The sequence below is a fragment of the Vespa velutina genome, chromosome 10 (assembly GCF_912470025.1).
Source record: "Vespa velutina chromosome 10, iVesVel2.1, whole genome shotgun sequence".
NCBI classification, from domain to species: Eukaryota; Metazoa; Arthropoda; class Insecta; order Hymenoptera; family Vespidae; genus Vespa; species Vespa velutina.
In genome coordinates this window covers 5,525,403-5,547,273 of record NC_062197.1, presented here as the reverse complement: position 1 = coordinate 5,547,273, position 21,871 = coordinate 5,525,403, and the positions used below count along the sequence as shown (strand labels likewise).

The window sequence follows — 21,871 nt, the reverse complement described above, 5'->3', positions numbered from 1 at the left end:
TCATTTAATATTATATTTCTTTAAACGTTACATATGTGTGTCTGTATGTGTATTATGCGCTACTTCAAAAAAAAAAAAAAAAAAAAAAAAAAAAAAAAACATTCGATAAGAAAATTGTGAAAACTTACTTTTTCATTCTTTATCTATGTTATTTTTCTTTTTTTTTTTTTCTTTTTTTTTTAATTATTAATATATTTCATATATGATCCATAAGATGTTATTCGATTTTAATATTTTTTATTATTTAAATATTTTTCGTTTGTGTCTGTAAAATCTGTAAATATCTTTTGTTTGTCATTATAAGTTCAAGCGTTTCGGAAGAGCTATTTGTTTTGACTGTTTTTTCTAGAAATATGAAAAAAATAAACGACGAAGTTTTCGGAAGTGAGACTCGGTCGGAGATGCTTAGCCTCGGAATTTTCGTCGATAAGCTCGAAAATACTTCGTCGCTGAGAGATCTAGATCACAATGCGTTTTATGAACTCCGCGAAAATAGCATCACCATGTTCCCGTTTCCCTACCATCCTCGGCGGAAGTCTTTCTTTTGCTTGACGAGAATAGAAGTCTCTAATTGCGGAAACCGTGGCACGCCAAAGAGTATCAGGGAATCCCGTCCTCCTAGTTTTACGTTCAAATCACTTTGAAAATGTTTGTATTTAGACGCTACTTTGTTACTATTAATCTTGCGCAAAGAGAAGGAACTTTTCTCAAAGAAAAGTAAACACGTTCCGCGGGATCGTATATGACATTTATGTGCAGCATTTTATTATCAAAATCAATCAAAATTTTTTAATATGATGCATTGAGAAAAGAAAAATAATTATTAACTGTAGTGATCAAATTCATGGATTTAATCAATTAATTAAATTAATTATTATGTTGCTCGTTAAAATAAAAATAAAAATAAAAATAAAAATAAAAATAAAAAAAAAAAAAAAAAAATAAAAAAAATCAAAATAATTGATCATCGATCAATTAGTTTTTAATCGATCTTCTAAAAATTCAAATTCCAATAAATTTGTAGATAAAAATTTCAATCGTCTTAGTGATCGTACAATTGAATTCTAATAAAAGTTAAGAAGTGGTTGCATCGAAATGAACTCAAGGCAAAGAAACGAATCGTCGAGGAAAGATCCCAAAAGGACGTTCTTGGCCTAGAAAACGAAAACTGTCGGCCGCGAAAATCGTATCGTTCGTTCTCGAAACAGTGCCAGATCGCGAAACATTTCGCACGAAAATATTTTCTCTAAGGATAATATGCTCGCGCCGATCTTTTGTCTCTGTCCATTACAATAGAATAATCGAAGGTGTCGAAAAATATGAATATAATGAATTTTAAAAATACCATCAATTGTATCAATCTCGAACGCATATTTTGTTATCTGTAAGTTTTTCATATAATTCTTCATTTAACCCTTTTTTGAAATAAATAAAATAAATTTAAGGAAAGACGTCGATCGTATTAATTACATACATACGTAATTTTACCTGACCTTTCGTTTCTTTTTTCAATTTGAACGAAATAAATATTAAGGGATGACGTCGATCGTATTAATTACACACATACGTCATTTTACCTGACCTTTCGTTTCTTTTTTCAACATGAAGAAAATAAATTTAAGGAATGACGTCGATCGTATTTAATACCGTGGATAATTTTTTTTTTCGGCATAAACAAAATATATTTAAGGAATGACGTCGATCGTATTATCCCGACGTTTCGAGCATATGCATTCAAAATAATAATTCTTTTTTTTTTTTCTTTTTTTTCTAACATTTTTTTTCTTTCTTTCAAATTATTTATTTTATCGCGAACTTTCTATTCTCCATTCATTTTTTCAACAGATCCAACTATTCTAATAAGACAGTAGAGTATTATTTAGCGTGTATCTCGCCGGCCTTAAGCGGTGCCAAGCCGACGCATAGACGACACGGAGTACGACGAAAATCGTTTCTACTCTCCGATGACTCGAAATTCGATCGCGCAGTACTAAACGAGCTGTTGTTCGTTAATGAGCGAGTTTAATTAGCTCCATGCGTCTCATTAAAAAATTTCGTTTATAAAACGGTACCACGCGAGAATGTACCGTGTATTTAAAAAAAAAGATATTAATATTGTCTCACGTTATATTATACCGATCCATATAACGCAATATTTTATGTGCGATTAAATATTTAAAAATTCAATAAAGATTTCCGTATTTTATTTAGTAAAATTCGTAAAATTTTATGTGAGCTATAACCTTTATAGAATTCCAAAGAAATTGGAATAACATTTAAATACGAGAGACTAGTTTAAAAGTGAAGTGGACGCCAGCCAAAAGTAGGGAAAGTGAGAGTGCGAGTGAAAGGAAGGAAGAGAATAGAGAGATAAACGTTTAAATAATAATAGTGGTGGAAGTGGTGTGGGGGGTTGGGGAGATAGAAGACACAGAATAGAAAAGAAAAGAAAGAAACGATCGAGAATAATTCGATCGTTCGAGATCGAAAAGCCGAATGTGGTGCAAACGACTGATCTGGATATTTCTTTGGCTTTGGACTGGTTGCGATGTTTGGCTTTAGCGATGAAGCGAGCTGAATGGCGAGCAGAGCGGAGTAAAGAGCCTTTGGGACAGCTGAACTCTCGGTAGACTGTCCTTAAAGCGATCGCTCTGCACGGCCATCTTGAATAAGATTTAATTTTAGATGACCGAGCCTTCTTCGTGGCTGCCGAAAGCCGAATGAGAGATACATATATATTAAAGTTCGACAGATCGACATTGACGAGATAAAAAGAATAGATTAACGCTTCTTTTTTTTGCGTTTGGATTGCGTATCTTTCTTTTCATTTTCTTCTTCTTCTTTTATCTATATATATATATATATTTTTGTTTTTTATTATTTAAGAAGAATCTCTCTTCCTTCTATCTTTATTATCCATCGTATTCGCGGACGTCACTTCTATTGCGATAAGAGAGGCCATCGAGAAGAGAGACGTTTGAATTTAGCAGAAAAATAAACATGGCTACGGCAACGTCACTCTCGCCGAGTGCGTCGAACGGAGAAAAACTACACCACCTTGGAGATGGAGGAACGGCTTTCTCCGGTTTACGCAGAGCACTCTCCCAAGTTTCGATGCTTGTCCTTAAAGCCACGACTTCCGGAGAAGCTGCTTGGCGAGAAGAATTACTTAAGTACGCGAATCTAATTCGACGATACTCATTTCACGACTTTTTTTCTAAGTCAAATATTTTCTTCGATCTTTGACAACAAATTAATGATAATAATGATATCGAAAATTGTTAGAAACATCGATATAAAAAGATACAGTGTAAATAATTAAATACAGGTTGACCGAAATAAATCTAAAAATTGTAGAATAAACTTTTTTTATATCATTCTTTTTTACTTTTTATTTTTCTTTATTATGAATGCGAATCACTTATGAATGTGAATCGTTTTAGTAAGATGCAAATGTACTGGATTAACATTTACAATTGATTTTATTGAAAACAAAAATTAAAGAAAAAGTAAAAAATAAAAGAAAAGAATCATATGGAAAAAATTTTATTCTACAATTTTGATTTTTTTTTTTTTTTATATTTAAGAAGGATCGTATACTTTTCAATTCTAACATAATTACTGGACTAAATCCTATATAAACATAAACATACATAGATAAAATTCATTCATCAAGTTTTACACAGAATCCGAAGGGTTATGGTAAAAAAAAAAAAAGAAAAAAAACCAGCACTTCTATAATTTGTATAAATTTGCATAAATTTTATAATAAAGAATGATAAATTCTTTTTAAGGAAGCCTATTAGAATTAGAGAGAAAGAGAGAGAGGGAGAGAGAGAAAGTGACCGAGCGAGTGAGACGGAAAGAATCGTCGATTTAACGAGCCAAGAAAGAAGACATAAAGTCGCGAAGTGAACATCCGTTTAATCTAGACCAGAGACGATCGCCGAGTTACAATCTCGCCCGACGGTTTATATCATTAGGTTTATTGCCACCGGTTATCATAATCGCCGACGATTTCTTGTCTCGTCCACGAGACGAACAAGATTCGTCTCGATGAAGATAAAACGAAACGATCAGTATCTCTGTCGAAATTTTCATGACAATAATTTCTTTAAAAACAATTTTGATTTAATTCGATCTTGCGACTTCTCACCGAAAATTATTTAAGCAATCGTTCATTATATATATATATATATATACATATATATTCGATATATATATATATATATATATCGTTCATTATTATCGTATATATATTGAATTTAAATTTATCATCCTGAATATCATATAATACAGAAAATAAAATTAGTTATAAAACGAATGATTTTTTTCTCTAGGTATCTTTTTTAAGTTACCAAGGCCATCGATGTCTTTTTAAACGAAGTCACAAATTTCTGTTAATGCGATCTTGTACCTGATAACGAAACAAGGTCGGTTACCTTTAATAATGTTTGAATGTCATTGAAATAACAATAGAATAGTTGATGAGTTAACATTATTTTCGAAAAATATGCAACAGGAGAAAAATTCGTAAATCATAGTCGAAAAATCATTTTTTTTTCTTCTTCTTCTTTTTTTTTTTTTTTTTTTTTTTTTTTTTTTTAGATACTTAAATCAAATTGGACATTCAAGAGGGAAAAAAAAGAGGATTAATTTCTGTAATACCCTTTGATCATAGACATTAACTCATTATAAAGTAATAAATATAATTATGTAGAAAAGAATAATCGTGAAGATGACGAGTTCAAAGAAATCGAAGGCAAAGACACGAGAACCGCCTTTGATGTGCGATATGGAACCAGACTCCTTATTTCATAAACATACGTCGTCTCGTTGATCTCGATCGTCTAGACTCTAGCCTTTAAAGCTAGACTAACATCTTCGAAAAATAGTCTTTCTTAACAGTGTTTTATTTCCAACGAATTTTACCGAGACACGGAGGCGCGACCTGTCTATTTATAATGATGCTCAAAATCTATTAATAAAGACTATCGAAAAATGTTAAAACAGTGGATTGACCTTCGACCGATGATGGTTCCTTCTTCAAAATTCGAACTTCACTATTACATCTATTACATCGATTACCTTGATCCATATTGAATCTAATGTTATCACTTATTAAGAACGATCGAATCTATCATCCGATCCAAAAGAAATTGAATCATTGAGGTCGTTAAAAGTAAATAGAAAATTTTTAACGGGATTTTTAATTTATAAATGCAATCAATTAATATAATTAATTGAATCGATTTTTTACTTGCAAGTTTTGAGGCGTCATTTATAATAAATCGTAGAACCTATGAATCATTAGGGGGAAGAAAAAAAAAAAAGTCGTGATTCGTTCCAATGACGATTCACTGGCAACTTGCCGTTCGACGATTTCGTTGTAGCGCCGCATCTTTAAAGCATGGCCTAGACTAAGCGATAAATTAGAACCTAATATATTTTCAATGATATTATAGTTTTAAGCAGTAAAATAATCTCGTGTCTTAATAAAAACGTACGTTTTAGTCTCAGTTTGTTTTAGTGCGAAAAAAAAAAAGAAGAAAAAAAAGAAAACAAAAAATAGAAAAAAAAAATAGAAAATAAAAAGAAATCAAAGAATTCGCTATTTCGTAGTTATCGATAAGATGTTTGTTTTACGTTCATAAATTATGACTATCAAAATCATCGAAATAGAAACGGAAGATAGCTTCTCAATTTCAGAAATAAACAGCGATGATCTCGTTTATACGAATAAAAAGCGTTTTATCTTTATACATTTTTACGAGTAGATACGATGGAATCTCATTTATTTTGTTATTTATTTATTTATTTTTACTTTTATTTTTATTTTTATTTTTTTTTTTTTTATGAAACAAGCCATATAATATGAACAGTGCAGTAAATCATTTCAATTTTAGTTAATAGCTATTCTTATATATATATTATTTAAAGGATCCATTATTTAACGATTATTATAGATCGTTTTTATATATAGATCGTAATTACTGTGTATTTTAATTTTTAAAAGCTAACATAAAAGAAACTAAATTAATATAAATGAGATTTCATCCCAGTATATCATTTCTTTTTCATATTTTTTTTTTTTTATTTATTTTTATTTCTTCTTATTTTAGAAACGAATAAAAAGAAACAAATGCAATTAAAAATTTTTATTACTATTGAATGTTAGATAAAAATTCATTTTTTTTTTTGCAGTGGAAATAAACAATTATTGAAACGAATTCGAACGAAAATTTGTAATAGCGATTGTAATAGTAATTTCGAATAGCTTTATAATTTTGTAAAGAAGTATCTTTATTACATCATTTTCACGTACTTTTCCTAATACTCTTTTCTCATTCAAAGTAAATAAGCTTGCATATATTGATTTGATTTTTCTTTTTGTTTCTTTTTTTTTCCAAAGATACCGTCAAACCAGATTCAGTTCTAGGAGAGTACGTAAGAGAGTAGTGTTCAAGCATGGAGATTGCAACGTCGTTCAAGGAAACGTTGCTAAACGTCGTCGTCGTTATTTGCAGGTGAATAATTATTATTATTTTTTTTTTTTTTATATTATATAAATTAATCGAATTAACCATCGAAGTTAAAACTCATTCATAACGGGTTAACGATTTTTTCTTTTTTTTTTTTTTGTTTTGTTTTGTTTTGTTTTTTTTCAGGATATTTTCACCACTTTAGTCGACGCTCAATGGCGTTGGACGCTTCTCGTCTTTTCGATGAACTTTTTACTTTCTTGGCTCGGTTTTGCTCTGATTTGGTGGTTGATCGCATACAGCCACGGAGACCTTGATCCACGTAATTACAACTCGCCGAATTTTACATTTACTCCTTGCGTCCAAGATATACATAGTTTCACCAGCTGTTTCCTCTTTTCCGTCGAGACACAGCACACGATCGGGTAAACGCAATCACTCTTACTTCTATTCTCGTTCTTTCGTTTAGTACGAACATATGTTTTGTTTTTCTTTTGTTTCTCAACACGTATGAAATGTTTTTTTTTCTTTTTTTCTATCTGTCCTTCTTTCTTTCTTTCTTTCTTTCTTTCTTTCTTTCTTTCTTTTTTCTTCTTTTTTAGTTTAAAACGATTATGCACGAATTATGAATCATTATTAATTATTAAAGCTCATAAAATTTTGCATGAATTTTTATATATTTATACGAAATAATATTAAACTTTCCAAGTAATAAAGTTTTTGTTCGATTTAAAAATAATAATTAAACGATAATATTATTATGTTTATATATTATTAATATAATAACAAAAATTTAAGTATCACTTTTTTATATTATGTGTTTCAGTTTATGTACACGTTAATGATATATTATTCAGATGGAAAATTAATTAATTTTTTTTTTCTTTTTAATTAAATATATACCTTGATATTTCTCTAGCTAAAATTATATTAAGATCAAGGTTGAATAGTTCAAAGAGAAAAGAAATAAATTCGTATGTTAATATCGTATAATGATGCAGGTATGGCTCCAAGCACACGACGGACGAGTGTCCAGAGGCGATATTCGTCATGTGTATACAATCGATGACAGGAGTGATCCTGCAAGCCTTTATGGTCGGCATAGTATTCGCAAAGTTGTCTCGACCGAAAAAAAGAACGCAGACCCTTCTTTTCTCGAGGAACGCAGTAATATGTCAAAGAGACGGGCAATCGTGTTTGATGTTTCGCGTCGGAGATATGAGAAAGAGTCATATCATCGAGGCTCATGTCAGAGCACAAATGATCAAAAGAAAGGTAAGTAGTTTTCTTATCTTGTGTTAACAAACGCATATAGCTGAACAATTAAATATAATGATCATAAAAATATTTGAAGGTTACTTCATATTGAATAACTTATTTTAAATTCAGAGAGTTAAGAAAAAAAAAAAAAAGAAAAGAAAAGAAAATGCATTGTCATATGAATAACAAGAAATATAAAATTAACTTTAGTATCAATTAAGTTGTTTATAAAGAGTTATTTGTAAAAAAACAAATATATATATATTTTTTTTATAAATTTTGTCATTTTATGGACATCCTATAAATATGAACGATTTATTTTTATTAAAAAAAAAAAAGAAAATTTTTATTTTACTTTATTTTATTTTTATATTCGATGGAAAATCTTTCAGGTAACGAGAGAGGGCGAGCTCTTACCGTTCTTTCAAACGGAATTAAAAGTTGGCGGTGACGGGGAGGAGGACAAGATATTTTTTATATGGCCGACAACGATAGTTCATAAGATCGATGAACATTCGCCACTTTATCATATATCCGCCAGCGATATGCTAAGGGAACGTTTTGAGATTGTCGTTATTTTGGAAGGTAACAATTTCATATTCAATAGTACAAACAAATTTAATTTTAGTGCTATTATAACATTTTCAATTATGACATTGTAGGTGTGATCGAATCGACCGGTATGACGACACAAGCGAGAAGCTCTTATCTACCATCGGAAATTCTTTGGGGACATCGTTTCGAACACATTATCACGTTCCGTAAGGAAACCGGCGAATACGAGGTCAATTACAGTCTCTTTAATAATACTTACGAGGTCGATACTCCTCTCTGTTCTGCAGCCGATCTTGATCAAATCAGAGCAATGCATCGAGCTAAAGGAGGTAAACTGTTTCTTAAATTACTTTAACACAGAGCTAACGTTATGGATAATAAGGCTCATTTATATACAATCGTGCCGTGGCCGTTTCATGTCCCGGTTGGGTGCGCCGGATACGAATTGGTTACCATAGTTTTATAATGTAACAGTTTATACATCATCCATGGAGCCGTACATTCTCCGATCACATTTGCAAACGATATTTTTCCTATTTCCATGGAAAAGGCCCACAGCTGCAGCACGAATTTATATAAATGTGTCTGAACATAACTCGTTCGTATATGAGTTTATTAATTTTTAGGAACGTATCCAGAAATTTTAGATACTATAATACCTGGATAATCTTCGATTGTATATAAATGTTTCGATACCGTTATATTATATAAATATTAACGCTCGAATAATGTTCGGACACGAAATGGCCATGACGGCACAATTGTATCATAAAACCAGGATTCATGATCAACCTTACAAAACTTCATATGATGTATAATATTGAAAAGAAGGCTTTGAAAAAAAAACAATGCTTTCCATTTGGTTAGAATTTATATCTCTATGACAAAGATGATAACAATCACTATATTTTATTGTTGACTTACAGTATTTGAATATTTACATTCTTTTTATGAGAAGATTACAAAACTTCCTGCCGAATAAATGAATTATTAAAGATACATATATTCAAAAAGTCAATCCTTGGTTGCTATCTTCTCATACGATGACAACGATTTCTACTTTATCGATGGTGGTATAAGTAGAAATCTTTACTAATTGTTATTAATTTTCTGACAATGGAAACATCCTAAGAAGACAAAAACTGATCGAAAATGACTTATTTTTTTTTTTTTTTATGTATATATCATGATACTATTTTATTCGATAAAAAATTCATAGATAAATTGTTTTAATTGTCCGATCTTGACAAGTAAAATGGTAATGTTGAAATAAAAAAAAGAGTATTTTACGAGCGAAATAAATTCAAAATTAAAATAAATACAAAAAGATTCCGATGCTGGATTACAATTATCTGATGACTTATATTATTTAAAATTTAATCGAGATTACTTCGAACGAATATTAAACAATCCCATCGAAGGAAAATTGATTATTGTTTCGTCGCAGAACGCGTGAGTTCAGGTGCATTTCCATATCACGACGTCTCGAGCAGTTCTCTGACTACAAGTTCCGGTTCGAGTTTGGCCTCTTCTCTCGGTGGTCTTCACATGCATGCACCTCCGTTGACTCCACCGACTCCGATTCCGGTTATGATCACCGGTCCTGACGGCACCTTGAGACGAGAAAGCGTAAACAGTATTCAAGTTGAACCAAGACAACCAATATTTTATACTCCCGACGAGGTGAGTTTCTTGTCTTTGTTTCTTTACAAATATGAAGAAAAAAAATTTTATGCTTACAAACGATTTTTACAGTCGATCGATAACGAGTTTGCTTGCGGTGCTACTCCCATAAGTCCGGAGGAATCGAAAGTGCAAGAGGAATATAATCGTGCCTTGGAGGACATCAATGCGACGCTTAGAAAAAATAGAAAACAACATAATTGCAAGGATGAGAAGAAGATTCATCGGGAAGGCTCAAAGAGTACTCTTGATTCGAAGAAAAGCGACTCGAGGATTAATATTGAAGGAATGAAAAGATCAACCTCACGTCCGACCATCGATCAATGTCAAGCTCGCAATAAAAAGTCATCCTCGAAGTCGACTTTGGATCCCGGGTAACGTACTGTTATAAACGCGTTCACTATACTTAAACGTAATGGTTAATTAACTCTTATAAGCGAGTTTGATAAATTCATATTTGAAATAAACAAAAAAAAAAAAAAAAACAAAAACATAAGATTATGATAGGATGATATCTAGTCGGAGAAAAATAAAGAAAAAGAAAAAAAAAATATATATATATACATATATATAGTGACTTATGTAACAAAGTAGTACATATTTAACGATAAAAATTATATATAAAATTGTTGGCAAATATAAGTTGTTAATCATTTTTGATTTATCATTTAGACATAACAAATTTAGGGGCTCGCATGAATCTCTTCGTGATGCCATGCCGAGGAGATCGAGTTTGGGCGACAGTCACAAGGCTAAAGACATGCAAAAGAAGACGTGCTTTGTATTGGGAAACGAAGAGGAAACGAGAAGCGTCGAGATAACTATACCGACGATATCAACGTCGTTGGGAGTTCCTCAACGATTAGAAATCGTCGTTGACTCAGCGGAATCAAATCATCGCTTGGAACGAATGAATGCTTGCGAAGACGTCTAATTTACAGGTGAGTTTAATTATGATATATTTAAAAAAAAAAGGTTAAATTCTTTAAACGTTGAAAAAATATTTGCCATATTGTTTCGTATTAACAAAATAAATTTACGTTCTTTTATCTTGAAAATATGAAATTTACTTTTTATCTTAAATAATATTAACTTCGTAGTATAGTATCTCGCGTATTATAAAAGTACATGAAACGAGGGTGAACAAAGATCGTGTATTATTTCTTATCATATAATTATTCGACCCATTAAAAATATATCCAAATTTACGAGCTATCGGAATCGTCATCTAAATTGTTTCTAACTCGAATACAAAAGACATCATACCGAGAGATTTAGAATCGCTCATGCTGTTTGATTTCCTCTCATCTAGCCTGCATCCTTTTCTTATTATGATTTAAATCAGGCTTTAAATTTACATGAAAAATAGATAAAAATTACGTAATTATAATTTTATTCAAGAAAAAACGCGGGAGTCCTCGAAGCATCTATGCATATAAACAGACAGAAAGATAGACGCATTATTATCGTCGTGATAGTGTTTCATACTGACAGTGGTGCGCAAACAATTTACTAATACCTATGACTTAATTCTTTCTTTTTTCTTTTTTTTTTTTTCAAACGATAAAAAATTCAACGGGAACCTTACGAAATTTTGTTTAATACGATATAAAAATTGCGATACAATATTATTTTTGATAAATACATAAGAAAACGATTATGCACTTAAAGCGTTATTATAATTATGCGTAAAAAAGATAATTGAAGAAAATTTTTCTCCTAATTATTAATTCATGAACTATATTGGATTCGATTAAAAATGGGATCTCGAAAAAAAGAACATAGAGCTGAACGTATTCGTTGGGAATCATTCGGATCGTGGTAATTCGCGCGTTATGATGCAATAAGCACGTTCTACGATTGCGAGAAGGGCAGACGGATGAGTGGTGGTTTAAATGAATACGAAGAGTCGTGGATAGGTTAGACGACGACACGACAGGATGAGTTTAGTGGCGGGAAGTGCCCTCGTTATCGCGCCAGTCAATTGTTTAATCTCAGCTCCTCCTCCTCCTACGCTCGACGTTCTCGCCTTCCCTTCCCTCTTCTCACTCGTTTTACAACTTCGTTTTCTATCAACTGTTAGCTCTCGAGCGTGTGCATTACGAACCATGCCGAATTGAGCCGAGTAGAACCGAGATGATAATGAGAGCCGTCCATGACACCCCGCGAAACGCGATAAACTTAGCTATCGAGTTCCTTCAGCACGTAACCCCTTCTCCTTTCCTTTCCTTCTTTCCTTCTTTCCTTCTTACCTTCCTTCGTTTCCTTTCTCTATCTTTCCTTGGACTTACATTTAATTAGAATGTTAAAGCGAACAGTAATAGAGACAGGGTTATCTCAAGTTAAAATGGCCCCTTTTTTAATGTATAACAACGAACGAAAACTATAACAACGAACTTTTCTTTTCTTTTTTTTTCTTTTTTTCTTTTTTTTTTTTTTTTTACTTCGTAATATTTCTTTTTTACTTCGTAGTAATACAAGCTTCGAATAATTTTCTATTTTACACGAGCGCCTCTTCTCTAAATCGTCTTCGTATTTTCATCGATATCGTTTATTCGTTTCATTTCGTTTCTAATAAATCAAGAGCGATTGAATTTGTTATTAAAAAAATTAAGTTCTGTAATGCATCGTGTTATCAAATATACATTAAAATTGATACATTATTTAAATAAGAAATTATTAAAGATAAAATATTATTATTCTTGGAAAATGTCATTTTTATTTTCTTCGAAATAATATTTTCATTATAAATAATAATTTATTATTTCTCATTATTTATTCAAGTAAAAAGTCTACAACTATTGATGTTTGATGTTAACAAGCATAATGTGTCAAGTTTTACTTTATCGAATATCACATATCTGCAAAATTTCTACTTTGTTCTAACGAACAGAGAACGCTACGATATTCAGGTCAAATTTCATCTCACGATTCTCGAAATCACGAGAGCTGCTTGGTTGGCTCGACCTTTCGAGAATGAGGCCATAAATGTCGCGATTGTCATGCTAATTGTAAACCTTGGAGAATGAAATTCCATCGACACCATCGGTTACCCTATGGGAATTGTAGATTATATTACTCGAATATACAATGTATGTATCTACCATGTGTCCTTTAAGTCGAGTCAGACTCGATGTAAAAGTACAAAGATACAAAAATCTTATTGACGTATTGTAATTAATTAATAATTAACGCGTTTTTACAATTTAATCGCTACTTTATACCTATCGTCTAAAAATCAATTCTTTTTTGTGTCTTTAAAAAAAAAAAAAAAAAAAAAAAAAAAAAAAAAAAAAAAAAAAAAAAAAGAAAGAAAGAGAGATTATATTATGTGGAACTTATGATGTAACACTATACTATACCCTAGGTATAATTTATACATAACACAGGCATTAACCTTTGAATACGAAGCAACAATTCATATTATAGAGGGGTTTAGGTGGGAGAACTGTAAAAAATGAAATAATAAAACATTAAAAGTATAGATAGATAGATGTACGTGCGAATAGAAAGTTAAATGACATTATTAAATGATTAAGTTAAATAAATCTTTAACAATTTTCTCTTCACAATCGTGTACGCTTGGAAGCAGACATTGTTTTACACGACAATAGAGAACGAAGTTGATACTCGAGGATCACGAAACTAAGTATAAGCATATCGCTTAGCAAAAGTAACGTAACGTAACGTAACTTACTCATTCATTTTTTTTTTTTCCGTCTCCAAGCACGTCCTCGCTCTGATAGGTCGGTTATTCCGTACCTGTCACCTGAGAGACACTCTATGCCTACCTATTTATCTACCTACCTACCTACCTCCCGCCCTGCCGTGCCCTACTCTACCCTACTCTAACCTGCCCTACCCTGTTCTGTCTCGTCCCGTCACGTCCCGTCACGTCTCGTAGTAAAACGTTTTAACAATAATAAAAATATATTTGAAAGAATGTATCTCGAAATTTTATCATCAATAGCCATGATTCACGAACGAACGAATGATCATTATCAAACGAAGAGACTCGCATAACTTCAAGGAAATAATACTTTTCGACGATTAAACAACGAATAATCAATATTCCCGGAAAGGATTGAATGGATACTTCGGTTAAAAAAAAAAAAAAAAAAAAAAGGAAAAAAAAAAGAGACAGAAAGATCGAAAAATCCTTTAGCACTTATCCTTTTCATCCCACTCGTCGATTATTCGCACGCTATGACTAATATACTCGGAATAACCGGAAACCGGACGTTTCGTGGGGGAATTGAAGAGACGAGATGGAGATGATTCTTGCCTTCTCCTTTCGAAACTTTTTCTCTCTCTTTCTCTCTCTCTCTCTCTCTCTCTCTCTCTCTCTCTCTATTTCTCTTTTTATCTCTATCTCTCTATTTTTCTCTCTCGTCTCGAAATTTCTTTTTTTTAATTAATTTAATTTAATTTAATTTAATTTAATTTAATTTAATTCAATTCAATTTAATTTAATCTAATTTAATTTTTGTATTATATTATATTATATTATATTTTTCTCTCGTAAATCTTTACATTTCGAATTATATTACAATAAAAACGACAAACTCTCGCGTAACGCGCGTCTTTCGGTGTATCCTTCGTAAATGCGCGTAAAACGGCACCGCATTATCTGCACTTCTCGTGGCAACTAGCAAACGAGAGTAACATCGGTAATTACTCGTCTGAATCATCATCATCGTTTAATTGACTGAAATTAAAGTTGTAACGAAAGAAAAACAACGTCGTTGATCGACGTCATTGATCTCTTTGAAATGATAAAATCGTCGGTTTTTTTTTAAGCAGAGATTCGTTTCGATATATCGTTTCGTAATTTAACGATATAATTATCATGAATGAAAGAAAGAGAGAAAAGGTATACGTCTATTTAAATACTGAAAGATCTAATAAATAACAACAATATATATATATATATATATATATATATATATATCTGTACGAATTGTGTCAAAAATCTAATCTCGTATTTTATACGTCAAAAAGTCAAGGAACAAAAAAAAATAGTAAACGTATGTTTAATTATTTTCATTCATTTATATTCGTTTCTTAAATTTTATTGAATTTCGAGTATATCGAATTTAAAATCATCTAATCATTCGAATTCATTGTAAGTGACTTTATTGCTACTTCTGCTTTTAATATAGCAAATTATATATTACGCATTGCAATTATAGTAGAAGACGTTAAACAATATGATATTTTTTATATTCAGGTAGCAATAATGTTAAATGTATTGTAATTAACATGTATTGTTAAATGGAGAGAGAGAGAGAGAGAGAGAGAGAGAGAGAGAAAATAACTAGTAAAAAGACAAAAGCGGAGCTCAACAAACAATCCACCTATCTAGAAGTATTCTAAGTGATGATCAAGCAAATGACACATATCCCGAGAACACCCGATTGGCATAGGAATTTAGAAAGGACGAAAACGAAGCTATCCGATCGTAGAAGGTTGGAAAGTGAGCCATGAACGTCGTTTATTTAAATACGTACGAGAGAGTATCAAAAACGAGTCCGCGTTTTTTGTCGTTTGATTTGCGTCTTCGCTCGTTCGACTCGAAAGTAATAACGCGAATAATTACGTAAACAAAAAAAAAAAAAGAAAAAAAATAAACAAAGAGAAAAGAAAAAGAAAAACAAAAAAGGCGCAAATTTCATTCCACATTGTCTAATAATTATCGTCTATGTGTTAGCCAAGTAAAAAATATTCCTGAAAGAAAGAGATTTTTTATAGAATAAAAACGTGAAAACATTCTTGTTCATACGACGATGATCGTAGTCAAAATGTCACCATTCGTTTTTCTGAATCTCCTATCTTTCTCGGCATAATTACTTATCATCATAAAGTGTCCTCCTCTGTTAGTACTTAATAATATACGGGTGATACCTATATACTTAAAAGAAAGACCGTCACGAATGTATGTACCGTGGCAAATCGATCTTTTATACTAATCATTGTCATACGCATAGGTACTAGATCGTTAAAGTATTCGAACATACTTTCTTAATATAATAACATTTTTTTTTCTTCTTTTTTTTTTTTTTTTTTTTTTTTTTTTTTTTTTTTAACGCACCGCAACAAATTTACTTTTTTTTTCTCTTTTTTTTTTTAAATAATGAATCCGTAGTAATACCACTGTGCAATATAAATAATTATCTCGTGATTATATAACATCGTACGACTATATATAAATCAATTATATAAATCTCTTATGTATTACCATGTAACACGATTATTCCACTTCTTATGATACTTTGTAATGACGTGCATCGAGAGTCGTCAAAATCATCGTTTATAAGATCTGATCGAGAGTTAAGGTGACTAAGTGTCAATGGCACGATATGTTAATAGAAAAAAGAGACATCATCATAGATTATTTTATTTATAATGTATAACGTGATAAAATCGATGATAGGGATCAATCGTAAAGAAAAAACTTACAAGAAGTTTTACATTTTTATGACTCTCTCTCTCTCTTTCTCTCTCTCTCTCTTCCTCTCTCTCTCTTTCTCTCTCTCTCCCTTTCTCTCTTGAAAGGACGTCAAACTTATAGAAAACAACCGGCCAAAAGGCCAAGACAGATCGGTGATCTTCGACAAGAAAAGAGTCAATGCGTTCAACGATGATGGGAATGAGAAGAAGGAGTAGGAAACCAAAGTAGAAGGAGAAGAAGGTTGAAGAGTAGAGGAGGGAATAGAGAGAGAAGACTAAGAGAAAGGAGAAGGGATAAAGGCGGGTGTAAAAGGTGCCGGTTGACGTCACTGGACAGGCTCGCTCGTTTCATTCGTCGTATGTACCTATTACATTCGCTTAGCAAAAGCGTTCGCAGTTTCGCGACGTTTCGTCGACGTCGTCGTCGTCGACGCGGCGAACGCGCGAGACCATTGTGTCTCGATTCGTTTCAAAACAAAATTCTACGATTCAAATTCGAAAATATACGTGAGAAAAAAAGAGAAAGAGAGAGAAAGAGAGAGAGAGAGAGAGGAGAGAGAGAGAGAGAGAGAGTAAAAGAGAAAGAGAGAGAGAGAGAGAGAAGGACTCAGTCTAAAAGATCGAGCGAATGGCGGGACATTTAAAATTTAAATTCACACGAGCGACATCTACGAGAAACGCCGGTTGATCGATCCACCACGTGTTCGCGTCTCTTATAAGAAATTCTAAATTTCTTCTCAATCGAGTGAGGATTTTTTGAAAAAAAAAAAAAAAAAAAAAAAAAAAAAAAAAAAAAAAAAACCCAAATAAATAAACAACTATAGAAGGATATAAAAAATTCTGAATAGGATGAAAACGATAAGTTGAAAAAATAGTGTGTGCTGTTCCTTTCTTGTTGGTGAATTTTATAACAGTGTTTGTGATCATCAATCGGTTAAGAGAAGACAGAAAGAAGATCGAGAGAAAGATAGAGAGAGAGAGAGAGAGAGAGAGAGAGAGAGAGAAAGAGAGAGAGAGAGAGAGAATCATCGTCATCGTCGTTGGTTTCGTGAGGGAATGCGCTAATTGATCGGCCGTCTACGTTGAAAGATCGACGTCATTTCCAGCGGAAAGACAATGAAAGCTGTGCGCAAAAGCGTGCGTCCGGACGGGACGATCGGTGATTAGTGACCGGTAAGAGGATGCGAATTTTCCAACATCCGATCGCGTGTCGACCTCGTTTCGGACGATATTCGATCTGTATGTCTTGTGTATAGGTGTATTCAAGTATTTTATGGATCGAGCTATGCATGAAAAAAAAGAGAAAAAAGAAAGACACGAAATACCACGTACCAGTAAAAATCAACGATTCAAGAAAACTTCGCTTTTTCTCTCGATCGCTTCGATCGTTTGAGAATGCGAACGACAATGCGTTATCTTTTTATTTTCAAATACATATAATACGCTCGCAAACGTTACCTAGAAATATCTTTCGAATATAAGTACAATACTTGTTCGAAGTATAGTAATAACAATAAGCTTCGAAGGCTTATCAGTATATTTTTTTTTCGTTTCTATATGTATTTGCATTCGAATCGAAAAAAGAAAACGTTATTATACGATCGTGGGAAAATAAAGAAAGAAAAAATATAAAGGAAAAAAAAAAACAAATAAAAAGCGTTACCTTACAAAATTTCTTTTTTACTCGGGAAGAACGTTTCAGGGACAAACGTTGGTTGACTGATGAGCACACGCCAATCAGAATGTGTGTACATACGTAAGACGACGTTAACCTGATCCAGCGTGACGCACACGTGCGCGATTATAACTATAGATAGTATTCATATCTATGATTGTACCACGTATCTACATGATATAGATAATGGAGTGTTATAAATTATTGTTTAATATTGTTGATGATTGTCTTACGATGATTAAGAATTAGACGAACAGTTTGAAATAAACAAAAAAAAAAAAAAAAAAAAAAAAAAAAAAAAAAAAAAAGAAAAAGAACACAAGTAGATAATGCACATATCTATAATACAAATTCTTCATACAAAAAAAAAAAGATAAAGAAAAAAAAATATAATAATATCATACGCCATGATAAAACATTTTGTTTAACTTTAATTAAATGTTTTTTTTTTTTTTTTACGTATTCAACGTAGATAAACGTTAATATGTATGTACTTGAAAACATATTTACATAGGTGAAATAAAGTGAACTTGAAGTGAGAGAAAGAAAGGAAAGGGACATTGGGAACACGTAACTATTAGAATTGCAAATGACGTTCCGATTTACATATAGAGAGTAAAAGCAGTAAAACGTGTAAAAGGGGGAAACGATACTCGTAAGAAAAGTGGGAAAATGGAATATTCATAAGTCGAAAACAATGAGAAGAATTTTGATAATAATATATTCATTGAAATTGATTAAATCACCGATCAATCAATATCATTTATTCAATATTTCTTTTTTTTTCTTTCTTTTTTTTTTTTTTTCTTTTTTTAGATTCTTATCGTTTTACCGTAAGAATACAAATGTTCTTTTTTTTCTACTCTTATTTGTTTAATGTAATATCTATTTTCTGTGACATTAGTCTTGCAATAATAAGTTATCTATACTTAGTCCAATACAAATACAGACGATTAAAAACAATTAAAAAATGTTATACATAGATTTGAAAAAGAGACAGTTAATAAAATACTAATTAGAAGAATAATTCGATTTGACACAGAGTTAAATTAATAATTTTTTTCTTATCGTTAAATGAGATTTTTATTAAATAAAAATTTATCAATGAAACACGATCTCTTTTTTTTCTACTTCTTCTTCTTCTTCTTTTTTTTTTTGCCCATTCTTGCTCGATGTTCCGTATTTCATTATAAAACTGCTTAATGTTTAATTTAATAGTAAATTTTTTACTACAAAATGATAAAGAAAAAAGAAAAGAAAAAGAAACTACATTCTTTTTTAAATTATTTCACATTTCATAATCAGAAATCTATTATCAATGGAAAAAGAATTTATCTTTAAGTTATTACTTAATCACGATCCTTGTTTTTCTCCGTAACGATGATGATAAACGACATATACATCCTTTTGTTGTTATATATATATATATTTTTTTTTTTTTCTTTTTTATATCTTTATCCTTATTGAAAAGTTACTTAAAAAAAATTGTTTCTGAAAAATATCGTTAAAATTCTCAACTAGACCTTTCCTTTCTTTTTTCTTTTTTTTTTTTCCCACGCATTATACACAACGATAAGAAGTTATCGTCGTCGTGCATTCAAACGCATTAGCTTGGCAACTGTGACAGAAGGAAAGTTTCAAGGTCCGTGTCGCTTTCGCACGTCGAGATTTATCTGAGAAGTCACGATGTGATCGCGCGAGAGAACACGACGCGTGGCCTCGTAAATGTATATGTGAGTTCGCTCGCGCGCGCGCACGTTATCCCCGCCATAAGAGGTAAACGCCATGGCATCCGTTGGCAACGAGATCTCATGCAACGGGCGCGAATCCGATACAGTTGCGAGTACGACGCGCTTACGTGCGTCCGTCGTCCCTTAAAAAGCCGAGAGAAAATCAGAACGTCGGGTAGAACCGATTCGAGTAATACTCTATTTCATCTCATAGATATCATATAGTCTATGTGTCTAGATTAAAATATAGATATTGTGGAATGATAAATATCATCTTAAGTGAGTCTAGAATGAGCTAAGTCCTCTGATTTTTTTTTTTCATTTTTTTTATTTATTTCTTTTTTTTTTTTTTTTTTACTGTATATTGGAGAAATTAGTGTGCCCGTTTGAAGCATAGGCAGAATTAGGAACAATATTAGAGGGGAGCGGGCTTTCTTTTTCTTTAAAAGCGATGAAGAATTTGTAAATTATTTTTTTAGTCCAAATTTAAAAAAAAAGAAAAAAACAGAAAAGGAAGAAGAAAAAGAACGATTAACTATAGATATACATTTGATAAATTCGCTTTGTTTTACATATAATATCATGAAAATTAACTTGATCTTAGAATAAGTTCCATTCGTTTGAAAATCTATTATTAAATTGTCAGTGTATTGTAAAAAAATTCAATTTTGATGATATTTACAGGGTTGATAAAAAAAAAAAAAAAAAAAAAAAAAAAACAACTAGTTTTACGAGACTTATAGGTACATTCATATTATTTTCTTTTTTTATTACCTCTTTTTTTCTTCCTTTTTTCTCATTTTGTATTCACTATCTTTGCTACAAATTCTTTCAGCAATTCGTTTTTTTGCTCTAAAATTTACGAGACTCGAATAATGTCTCGTAAAATGTTCGAGACATTTCACGGATTTAACTTTAAAAATCAATGAATAAGTTTTACGAGATAGTCGAAAAGAAAAGGAAAAAAAACCTGAGAAACTAAAGTTTTACGATAAATGATCGTTTATCAAAAAATATGTAAAGATTCCGGAAAAGCTTCTACCTTGGTTATAAATAGAAATGCTTTTTATCTCGGCGAAGGGATCTCTTTTTCTTCTATTCTTCTTTCTAATCCTCGGTGTGCTTTCATGCACGTGATTACGCGTATCAATGGATTCTGAGAAGAATGCTACGCGTAGCTATTGCAACGAGATATCTTTCGATATCTACTACGTCAATCGAATCATACGTTTTTCTTTTTCCTCCATTATTTTCTAATAAAATTAAAATGACATCGAGAGATGCCTGTTGACATTTAACGAAGATAAAATAAAAAAAAAGAAACTCCATAATTATAATTCTTTTCATAATCATAAATCTCTTGCGAATCTTTTTTTTCTTTTTATATTTAAACATATATATATATATATATATATATATATATATATATATATATAAAATGCACATTATTATATAGTTTAACTGTTCATCATTTTTTTAGCATGACAAAATCTCTCCCTTTCTTTTTCTCTCTCTCTCTCTCTTTTTCTCTCTTCTTTCTTTCTTTTTCTGAAATTAACGTCAACGAACTTTTAATCGATACAGAGTCGAAGGACGATAGGATAATCCAGCAAAAAGAAGAAGGGACAGTAGAAGCTGCCGAGAACGAGAAAGCAAATGCGATACGAACGAGTCGAAGCTATGGCGGATCACAAAACTATATCCTTACCTAACGATGATAGCGGCTCGACTATGCGTGGTGATTTCGATGAGCGTTCAAGACGCATTTTATACTGACGTTCGAAACGAAGGAAATAAAAAGGAGGTAGTGAAAGAAGAAGAAAAAAGTTCTCCTTTGGGAATTAAGCAACGAAATCATTGATCGTGTAAACCTGAGACGCGAAAGAAAGAAAAACATGTTGAATAGAAAAATTATCAAAAGTTTGAACGTAACGATGAAAGTGACGTCGTGAAAAAGAAAAAAAAAAAAAAAAAGAGAAAAAAAGGAAGAAAGAGAGAGAGAGAGAGAGAGAGAGAGAGAGAGAGATAGAAAGAGT

At 31.5% G+C, this 21,871-nt stretch overlaps 1 protein-coding gene and 1 long non-coding RNA gene across 12 annotated transcripts in view; one reads left to right on the top strand and one right to left on the bottom strand.

Moving 5' to 3' along the window:
* The window catches only part of LOC124952490 (G protein-activated inward rectifier potassium channel 3-like), a 28,546-nt gene extending 7,100 nt beyond the window's left edge, over window positions 1-21,446 (top strand). For 5 of the 9 annotated variants that reach the window (XM_047502458.1, XM_047502457.1, XM_047502455.1 and 2 more), the window contains 9 exons: window positions 6,413-6,527; window positions 6,669-6,907; window positions 7,484-7,757; window positions 8,135-8,327; window positions 8,405-8,626; window positions 9,745-9,980; window positions 10,053-10,354; window positions 10,653-10,921; window positions 21,420-21,446. In XM_047502458.1, the coding sequence (XP_047358414.1) occupies window positions 6,413-6,527; window positions 6,669-6,907; window positions 7,484-7,757; window positions 8,135-8,327; window positions 8,405-8,626; window positions 9,745-9,980; window positions 10,053-10,354; window positions 10,653-10,914 (1,843 nt within the window). In that variant the 3' untranslated portion in view covers window positions 10,915-10,921; window positions 21,420-21,446. Of the gene's footprint in view, window positions 1-1,969; window positions 3,174-6,412; window positions 6,528-6,668; window positions 6,908-7,483; window positions 7,758-8,134; window positions 8,328-8,404; window positions 8,627-9,744; window positions 9,981-10,052; window positions 10,355-10,652; window positions 10,922-21,419 lie in introns of those variants that run through there. The other 4 variants (XM_047502461.1, XM_047502462.1, XM_047502460.1 and 1 more) reach the window with 4 other exon arrangements.
* On the bottom strand, window positions 9,113-14,614 carry LOC124952509. Of its 3 annotated transcripts, none has more exons than XR_007101926.1 (3): window positions 14,514-14,614; window positions 10,038-10,154; window positions 9,113-9,910 (listed from the first exon to the last, which is right to left on the bottom strand). It is a non-coding gene; the product is annotated as an uncharacterized LOC124952509 (long non-coding RNA). The 3 variants fall into 3 exon arrangements; XR_007101925.1 differs by lacking the exon at window positions 14,514-14,614 and adding an exon at window positions 11,247-11,294 and having other exon boundaries at window positions 9,114-9,910; XR_007101924.1 differs by lacking the exon at window positions 14,514-14,614 and adding an exon at window positions 13,678-14,356 and having other exon boundaries at window positions 9,133-9,910.
* Window positions 21,447-21,871: the final 425 nt, after the last annotated feature.